Source organism: Paramormyrops kingsleyae, chromosome 9, assembly GCF_048594095.1.
Source record: "Paramormyrops kingsleyae isolate MSU_618 chromosome 9, PKINGS_0.4, whole genome shotgun sequence".
Classification (NCBI taxonomy): Eukaryota; Metazoa; Chordata; class Actinopteri; order Osteoglossiformes; family Mormyridae; genus Paramormyrops; species Paramormyrops kingsleyae.
The window spans coordinates 32,145,208-32,155,742 of NC_132805.1; the positions used below are offsets into that span (position 1 = coordinate 32,145,208).

The window sequence follows — 10,535 nt, forward strand, 5'->3', positions numbered from 1 at the left end:
ACACACAGCTCTCCTTTGCGTAAGACTCCGCTCATTTAGCCACTGGATGCTTTTCAGTGAAGGTAAACCCAGCTTTCAGGAGATGCGTCTCACGCCTGAACGCTAAGAGACTAAGAGTCATCCCAGACCCGGACCACTTCCTGTGGGGTGAGATCAACGGCAGTGACCTCAGTCCTCCAGGTCAAGGGTCATCCATCAGACTGCATGGCATGTGCTGTTTATACAGAACAAAAATTGCTTTATGTCTGGAACAAGAAACAGTAAAAAAACACCAGGAATGTGTTTGAATAACAGTGTGAAAAACAGACCTTGTTACCAAGAATACGGTGACTGTATACCCAGCTGCCCCAAGAGTAACCTCCTTTAAAACAGAAAGAAACAATTGAAATGATAAAAGTATCCTCACACCGTCCTCCAGTATAGCTGAGGGAAAAGGCCTTTCTCAGCAGCCACAAGCTGCCGGCTACACAGATGTACAGCATAGTGACAGTCCAATAATCAGACCTTTGTTTGGGTCTTAAAAGGACGTACTTGAACAAGACCAGAATCGGAGGCCTGTTTCCCATAATGGCCTTTGGACATCGATATTTAAATCTTACATCTCTGTTGTGATTAGAATGCAAGCCCCTTTTTTCCCCCACAAAACAACAACAAAAAAAAAGCTTAAATCGATGATCTTAGAGTCCAAACTAGATGCCAGAGCAGTTTGCCACTCTCAGCAGCGAGATAAGATGAACTTTCTTTGACCTGAGAGATGAAGTTGCCATGACGATCATGGAGTCCACTTTCTATATTGATATTTTGCTGATGTAACAACAAATGGAACTAGATCCCATTGCTGATAGCGGCGATTAATTAATACCATTATTGATCCCAACAAGCAAGAGACAAGGCTATTAACTGAAAGCCTGAAAGTCAATTATTACCTGGGGGGACGGTGGCTTCATCTATATTAAATGTAAATAAACAACTACAAAAAAAATTAAGTATGTTAGATTTCTTAGATTTATAAAGAGATTTATATTAACATCAGCATGGTAAGAGAATAAAAACAGTGCAGGCCAAAAAATACTAAATTTCCTGCAGATAAAATACACAACTTTTGTGAACTGTAATTCAGAGAAAGCTGTTAAAAATGTCCACGCTCATATTCATAATGTCCTACACACCCCTCATATTTATATGTATGTATATTTGTCAGACTATAATATCTGTTTCATAACTTACACGCCAACTAGTTCACTGGCAATATCCTTTTCAAATTCTATGCATAATAAACAAATGACAGAACGATATTCGGTTGCCTGGGGCAGACAGTGCAATGACTGCAGTGTCATTCCAGAAAAAGGAAGATAAATAAGATTAAATGTCAGGAAGCGACCCCCACCTTTACAAGCCCCGCCCACTTCTCCTGTTCCTTTTCCCCCAAGTTTGACAGTGAACCGTAGAAGGGCCCTGCTGGGCGACACCAGAGCCTGGTTTGCTGGGACACGTCACTCCTCGGGCAAAAGAAAACGCATGGCGAATCCTCCGACGGCGCTCCGCGCACACCAGCCGGCTGACGGCTCGCATCACGGGCTCCCAGAGGGGGCCACGGGGGGGGGGGGGAAGCCACCCTGCAACGGCACCCGAGATGGAAGGCGACAGCGCCCCCCAGGGGACAAATGTCTCGGAGGGGTGGACAAACGATTCGCCGCGGCGGCCCAAAGCGGGTAGCACGCTCGCACAGGAGCGCCGTGCGAAAACAAAGGCCCCAGCGCAGCAGCGGTGAGTGGCGTGCTCCATTCCGGCCCAGGCGACCACGATGCAAGCTGTTCCTGGAGAGGAGCAGATGTGGGGGGGGGGGGGCTGGCGTGTAACAGCATTCTGGGCGTAACGCAGATCTACGGAGAACACAGGAGGAAACAGCCTGATCATCACTGGATGAGGCAAGACAAAAACCCCTTTACTAAATGTCTTTTCCATCAAAATAAGGCCCCCACCTCACGAGACGCAATTTTTTTAGACTGTAAAAAGGAAATTTGCTATTAATTCTTCAGTCATCACCAAAGGCGCCACAGAGACACCGAAAATAAACACAAGCACAAAACTTTGCTGGAATCGGATGCACAGTCACCAAAAATATTCTTACATGGTGAATCAGACTTCCGGTCTGGAGGAACAAAGGCTCTAACAGCAATATCACCCCCCACAATCCCCCCGATCCCAAAATTCCAGTCACACTACACATCCCTGGTTTCCAGAAACACTGGCAGCCAGTACTACGCCAGTTATCCACTGGACGTCTCCTCTGATTAAGACCGCCCAAGAATATAAATACCAGCTGATATGGGCTCGGCCCTCCATCTGTGTACCATGACAGCGTGTTGCAGCATTAAGAAAAAGGAAAAAAAAAAAAAAAACAACAACAGTGCACATAAACATGACCATAAAGATGAGGAAAAGACATGAAGAAAAGAAAAAGTACTATCCACGACATGGACAATGTGCCATTAGCACTTGCAGACCAATGAGAACGAGTAAAAAAAAGATAGACAGCTGTGCTTCACAAATGGTATGCATCCCCTAATTCGCTAGGCCCGCCCCCATTCTGCTTTCATCCACTCAGGACACCAGAAAAATAAAATCTTCAAGTCATCTGTTTCATAAAACACAGATACATAAATAAAGGAATGAACAGAATTTATAAACACGAACAAACAGAACTTCTTAGACCGCCCCATCCTCTCTGTTTCCCAGACAGCCTAATCCTTGAAGTTAATGTTTGTAAATAATCTTTGGTATTATTGTTAAGAACTGCACAGAAAGTCTATGCATAAAGTTTTAGTGTTTTTGTTCTTTTCATTCCACAAACACTAATTGTATTTCTGCTGTTGGTGGATTCCAGCATTTCAAAACAAAGCAGTCATCTGCAGTGCACACACAGTTCAGAAAAAAGAGGCATTTTGTATTTCGGATATTTTTTGCCAACAAATAACTACCCAGGCATAAAACCTTCTGTCATAATCACCAAATATGAAACTATTGTCAATACTGTAATTATTACACAACAATGTCTCATGACAGGTGAAATTCATATATGATAATCATTGTATTTAAGTGTCCATTACAGATACAGTACGTCCTGTACTACTGTACATTTGCATGCCATGCTGTACTGTGCATTTAACTTCGCATTTGTATGTGTATACAAAGTATCTCAAGAATATCCTTATTGAGACCATATTCAAGTCCTGAACCCAAATGCAGTTAAAGTTCATATACCGCACATCAGAATGCCCCCCCCCCCCCACCGACACACACACACAGACACACCATCACCACCAATTTTCTCACAGAGACCCGGAAAGACTCAGTTTCACTTCACTCAACCATGCGTCTCTTAATTAGGCATCACAATACATTCTGCAGGATGGCTGGAGGGGACAGTGGATTGCGCACCACGAGCTAGCAGGACTTGAAGGGTTTGGGTCGGGTGTGGGCAGGATGGTCAGGAGGACACACGGCACCATATCCCCGCAAATCACGATCCGCAGACTATCGGCAATATTTTCATCTCTCCTGTCATAAATTTAGCCGGCCTCTCTGCGGAACGACTCGCAATCCGGGCAATTTATTGGTATATTGGCACGGGGTGATAAGGCTTAAAACAACAGCAGCTAGCAGCTGGGCCGGGGAGATGGGCTGATAACGTTGATATGTGCTCCCATACGTAACACTGCCTCCTCTATCGGAGCTTTTTATCAAACTCTTATTACAATAAAGGTGTATGTTTTTTTTCTCCCTTTTATACTGGGGGACAGGAAGCACCAGAAATGTAACGAAAAGAAAATGGGAGAAAAAAAAACCAGACGTAAAGTTTCACAGGGAAAAAAAAACAAGGGGAAAAATACATAATTTATCACCGTATTATCGGGATATCCAGGCAACCTAATCAAGGAGCTGCGAGTGACTATTTTTTGCCTTATCATCCAAAGTGGTGGAAACGGAGAAGGAATTATCAGCCGGCTGCAGATTGCAGGGCTGGAATTTTAATGGTAATAATCGGGGTTCTGATGGTGTATCTTCTCCTGCTTATCTTTCCCATTATCTGCGCTTATCTCCCCAGTCATCGGAGCAAATTAATGGTGCTCTTTCAGCACTGCCTTTTTTTATCGCCGCTCAGAGAGCACCCAAGGGGAAAGAATAAGCAAAATATTAAAATACTGCATAAATCACAATTTTAGATAACATGGCAATGTATGTGTGGGGGAGGGGGGCACTGTGCCCAACAACCTTTTTGTCCTTTACAGCGACTGTCTAGTCTGACTTTGCCTGCTCCGTCTTGCCGCTTTTCAGAGGAGTTTGCCGGGGACGCAGCGCACGATGCCGCTCCTCCTGACCTTTTCTGCTTCCCTTTCTTCCCGGAACCTGGGGCTGTCTCTCAGACTGTGTAAATGTGCACCACAGACATGACATACACACACGCATCGGTGTAGGTCTCCGCGGGCAAATGCCGGTGTCATCCTATCACTCGCACCCCCCTCCCCCTCCCCGCACCCCACCCTCCATGTGACCCCAAAAACTCATAACGGTGCACTCTGATTGGTCTATCCAAGAGGTCAACAAACCCCCCTCCCCACCACCACCGTTCTTCAAACACGCGTCGCGACTGATGAGCGACACAGACGCGCATTGCCGACATGGTCCCCGCGACACAGCATCGCAGATAGCAGGGATTTAATAGAAATGCAAAGAGTAATTACTGCTTACTTTCTTCAGAGAAACAGAGCTCCTCACTCGAACACAGACATTTAAATAAATAGCGCGCTGCAGAGCGAAGGTTTAGATAAGATCTGTTTCAAATGGAGGTTGCCTCTTTTCCCAAAGGACATTCTAATGGCTTCTTATATTCAAACAGTTATAAATAAAAGTTATTACAGGACTTATTCATTTCAAAGGCTTTTATAACTGAATCTTTGCTCGAAAGGAACTGACAATTAAACCTCTTGGGAAAAAATATTATGTGGCGTAATAATAACACAAAAACCTTTTAAAGTAACCTTAATCTGATCATTTAAACCATTAAATTAGAAGTAAAAAGAATGCCATGTTGCATAATTAATTAGCTTAAAAATATCCACATGACATACTGTAATGTACCGCATTTGTTCATTGAAATTAAAATGATGTCCTCCCAAAAGGTGTAAAGTCTCATGAAAAAACACCAGAAGTACTTTGTTCACCATCAACTGTAATTCATTTGTTCAATTTAAAAACTGCTGTTTCCAAGTAAAACTCATTCCTCGTCACATGTTGTCAGAGACCAAACACTCAAAAAATATACACACTCATTTTTGCTTCTTGTTCTGAATATTGTCCTGAAAAAAATGTGTTTGTACAGTATGTGCAAAACACCAAAAGAAAAGCATATATATATCATAATACATACATACACACAAACACACACACACACACACACACACACACATATCCATGATTATTAAGCTAAACTGTAAAATCTTGTACACTAAATGACCACCATAACTTTAAATGTGAATTAATAGTGTCCCTCTCGCTCCACCTTGTCAGTCCTTGCAATTGACCAAAAACAAGAACCTCCGAAAGGTATTAAACTTTTTTAAAAATAATTTTCAGAGAATACTTCTCATAAGGTGTGCATCCTATACTTAATCATTTCAGATTTGTATGTCAGTAAACGATGCAGAGCAGTAATAACTAGCATCTTTCAAAAGATCAGCAACAGACATCCAGAAAGAAGTCGGTATAGAAGTGGAAAATACAACAAAGCCTCCATGTTTTGAAATGTTGGGGAAAAATGCTACTAATATCGACCCTGCTGAACAACATAAAGGTTGATAATCGTTATTATATAATAACTGGCTTTATTTCTATCCTAATTACCAGTGCTTAACATTGTTGTGGTGAAACACACTTCTCCTAAAACAGTTACTAAAATCAGCATCTGCCTTGTTAGGCCTTGTTAGGCAAACTATTCAGTAGCATAGCAATGCTCATGACTCATAGAAATAATTACAAATATATGATTTTGTTAATATTTATCTAAATTACAACTGTAGTTCTCAGGAAGAGGCAGGATATCACTAAATCTGGGTAGCCATTTACTATCCTTTACGTATACACTGTGCAATTAACCATTAACAGTTTTAAAATTGATGCTGTTAAATGCTAAGGTATATATTTACATTTTTGATGTTTTTTTATTTTGGCCAAAATGTTTGACATTGGCCATTGAATTTCAATGATAGTTACAAATGTTACATTATAAAAATAGATCATTGTCAAATTTGTTTCAATAATAATAATAATAATAATAATAATAACAATAATGCAATTTACTATTGTAAAGGTTTGTCGTTATAGTCTAAAACAAAGTCCAACCGAACGTTTTACTGTATAAACACTCACATTATCACAGTTAACTGCACTGCTGGTTTCTGTAAAACATACTGTACCATATAGTATTTTAGAATACTACAACAATATCTGTGGTGTGTTTTACGACAACATGCTATATTACTTGTTAAATATCAACTGGTCCGTTAAAATCAAGGCGATACGTTTATTCAGCATGTAAACATGACTAGCAGACATATTAAAATGATGTAGGCTATATTTATGATTTTCTGCCCAGCTCTCAGGTCGAACTTTTCAAGTAAGTCATTCTATACGTATAGTAAGATATCAATTATCTTAGAATACATCTGATATTAAAGTTATATTTATTGGAGTAATTAATTAATAAGAGTTCGATTGCGCAGCAAATTTGATCAAATTAAATAGACCGAAACAATAAATTAATTCCATTGATTCATTAAGGTCTGAGGTACCAGTCAGAGAAACATCTTTTGGGTGTTCAAATCCCCTTCCTTACCCTTATAAAACTTTTTCAACAAATGGAATTTGATATTGACAGCAAATGAAAACTGGGAAACTTACGTTTGATTTGTCTTGGGTTGCTCTGCTTTCTTCGGGACATGCCTGCTCCGCGCCGGTCAGTGGATCCAGGTGTAAGACTGACAGATAGATAGGTTTTGGTTCATCCAAGCGCCGATCAATGCCTGGGATTTGTGCTGAAAGGCAAACGGAAGGGGCGAAATGCGGTCAGTCTTGTTCAGTGTGTTTCTCGCTGTTTTCGCCCCTTCTCTTTTCCGCTTTCCTTCCTTTTCTGGCTCGCCCCCCCCCGTTACTCTTTCTTTCTCTCTGGTGCTCTCCGAGATGGAGCTGCACTGAGCTGCGATCCGCACGGACTGACTGAAGAGGTGAAAGCGTTTCGCGCTTTTGTTTGAAGATAAGGTTTGTACCTCCCCGGGTGCCGTACTCAGAGCAACTGAACTTGAATGACCATGTGTAGCTGAAGTGTTAGCATGTTGTGCCTATTCATTATGTCCCCAGTTAGATGGTCAATGATAATAGTGGCCACAAGTGGACATCGGTTTACCCTACAATTTATTGTAGTTCAGCCTGCCTCTGGGTATGCCTCTTAAGCATAAGAATATAGGATCATGCCAAACTGTTGAATTTCAAGTGATTGTAACAGGTTTATTCTTTACTACAGATCTGCATTAAAATGTGCTGTCGTTGAAAGTGAACGACTTATTACAAGGCTTTGCATTTATTAAGCAGTCATGCATTTGTTTACAGCGAATTACGCGTCCGTGTAGTTTCTGCACGATTTTCATTAAAACTACATTTTAAAATATTTCATTTGAAGCAGTAAATAAAATGAAGTTCAGCATTAAAACAATTCATTTGAGATAAATAAAAGGGATAACCAGTTTCAGTAGTAAAACTGTAAAGTACAGGAGTATGAATGAAATCAATAAGTGACGACAACAGGCCTTAGAAGGGCACTGTTTGTGTGAATGTGACGCTTTCAAAATCTGCCCGTGAATGTGTCTTTGGCTGTTTGTAAGTCTACGGCACCGCTATAATAAAAAAGTGAAGGTATAATCCTATTCTAGACTTAACATGTCCAGCACTTTATATTGTGTTTTTTCATGCTGTCGTAATCAGGCACTTTACTGAATACAGATAATGTGAACACCTTTTAGAAATGAACCTTACCCAGTGTTTTGCTGGTTATATTAATTCTTTTCAGTTGACTATCTGTATTTATTCCTGCCTGCTGGTTTTAAGATGAATTAATATAGCATGTCTCTCCGTGTTTCTTCTCAACCTGTTGAGTAAATGTTTACTAATGCAGATAATTCGCTGATATTTTAATACAGTGCTGAAATCCATAGTGTTAAATGTGACTATGGATTTGTAATTCAATGGTTTTTTTTTGTATGTTTAAATCTATCTTTTATTTTCAGCTTAACTTATTTAACATCTTTAAAATTTTGTTACTGAGTTTGAAATACACATCTTACGTATAATATATATACATATAATTACATGAATGATTGAATTTAAAATTACCGGCATTTTATTTAAATCGGAAGGTAATTGATACGCTGAAAAGAATAAACTGAAATAATTAGACATTGATTTTAAAAATCGCATGGGTGATGTCAGAATATTACTGCTGCAGCAATATCTTAACGTTGACATTGCGACGTTATTGCACAAAAATAAGTTAAATTACTGACGGTTAATAATGAATGAACGTTGTTTGTTATTTAATTTTTTTCAATTACAATAGATCAATAACTTTCATTCTTTTTTTTCGTACCATGCTTAGATTTAGGGCATATGGCATTTTCATATTCATTTTCGGTATATTAACGCTATCCTCTCTAACGCTCTGCAGTTCATGTATCATGATGCCAGACTAAATTCTGATTTGCGGTATTTCAGTACTCCATCACATTGTTAATTGCATTCCATGTTACATTTCTGCCAGTTTTATATTCCAAGGAGGCGTAAATACAAAAGGCAGAGTTCCCAAATCACATTCTGGGTTCTGTGTGCATGTTTTATGAGATTTGTTTGTTGTGTATGGTGTTATATATTTGTATATTCATGCTATATGTGATGGTTTATTTGCTCTGATTTACGTTAGGGATCATACTGGGTGTAGCTGGGCCTGGCAGAAAGCAGGTACTGAAATGGTTAAGAGGCTGGACTTGTAACCTGAGGATTGCTTGTTCCAGTCCCAGGAGATCGACTGTTCCACCCTCTACCTGAACAATTTAGCACACATTTAGCTGCAGCTGTATGGGGATAGCATCCAAGTATTGCTTTTTCATATAATTATATATATATATATATATATATATATATATATATATATATATATATATATATATATATATATATATATATATATTGAGTAGTACTTCTATATTCAGTTAAAATATTTCTTATAGCAAAGTCTTGAGCTAATTGTAATAGGTGAATATGGACATGCATTTAAATAAAACATGACATATATAAATTATATATATATCTGTATTTGTTTTACTATATAAGGTAAATATAAATCGTTATATTTATGTAATACCAAAATCTATACATAAAATTATACATAAAATTCAGATAGAATAAAAGTAATACTTCATCAACTTCAAGAATTGTCACAGTGAGATGTGTCTGGAACGACCTCCTGCGCTGAAGGTTGCAGCTTGACTAGGCTGTTTTCTTTGCAGGATCTGGAGACGGGTCCTTCGCTGTCATGAAACGAGCGTAAACGAGTCTATGTCCCACGGAAGGGATGTGTCCACTCCATCTGTGTCAGGGGCTGCAAAGTCACACCATTGGTAAATATCTTTTCCAACAAACATGTTTGTCTTGAAGAGGTTTGTTTGTGTGAGGCCTTAACAGTTAAAATTCGTCCAACAAAAATGCATTCCCTGTCTGTAACTAATCTTTATTTATAATTAATTATTGCACTCTATGCAGTGTTGGTGGTTTATACTGTGTTGAATCACTCACAAATCCTTTGTGCGTTTTGAATGATTACAGTATGACTGACACTGTGTCTCTAAGATGAAACTCCTTTTTCAGAAGCATCTCTGAACATTTATGGGAGTAGTGACATAAAATGGCTGTTGGGAGTTTTAAGAGCTGGAGAGCCGACAGAGTAGGTCCAAACCCATAAGATGTAACTGAAACGTTACAAAAGATGTTCACTGCAACTTGGATTATAAGCTTTATGAAATACAGTATACTACTTAAATCAGTGTACTTTGGAAGTCAACTGGGACCTTTACAGTATAATTGAAAGCCTTATACAGCCTGTATATGCATTTATAGATTGTTGCTGTGTATTTAAACAGTAATGGCATAATTTATATTTTTTCTTTACACAAACTGAACATACGCTTAAGCTTCTGAAGATTCTATATCCTTTATTATCAGTCATTTTTTTTTTCCAGAGAAACGATGTAATTACAGTGAGTTTCTGTGTCACTGGAGTTCCAAGAAATTTTAAATTCATGCCCCCGACAAAAACATAAAACTGACAACCCACGACTTGCTGTGTCAAAAGATGATGCTCCACTCAAGTTTACATGCAGTCTTAATATAGTCTGCTAGCAGAGACTGGAATTTCCCTTCTTCAATTAGCC

The 10,535-nt window shown here is 39.2% G+C and overlaps 1 protein-coding gene across 3 annotated transcripts in view; it reads right to left on the minus strand.

Moving 5' to 3' along the window:
* Positions 1-7,280, minus strand: part of zfpm2a (zinc finger protein, FOG family member 2a) — a 119,051-nt gene extending 111,771 nt beyond the window's left edge. For 2 of the 3 annotated variants that reach the window (XM_023811305.2, XM_023811288.2), the window contains exon 1: positions 6,961-7,280. Coding sequence is in view for 2 of the 3 variants with exons in the window: in XM_023811288.2 (XP_023667056.1) it covers positions 6,961-7,000 (40 nt within the window). In the remaining variant the exon portion in view is untranslated. The remainder of the gene's footprint in view (positions 1-6,960) is intronic. The other variant, XM_023811283.2, reaches the window with a different exon arrangement.
* Between the last annotated feature and the right edge of the window lie 3,255 nt (positions 7,281-10,535).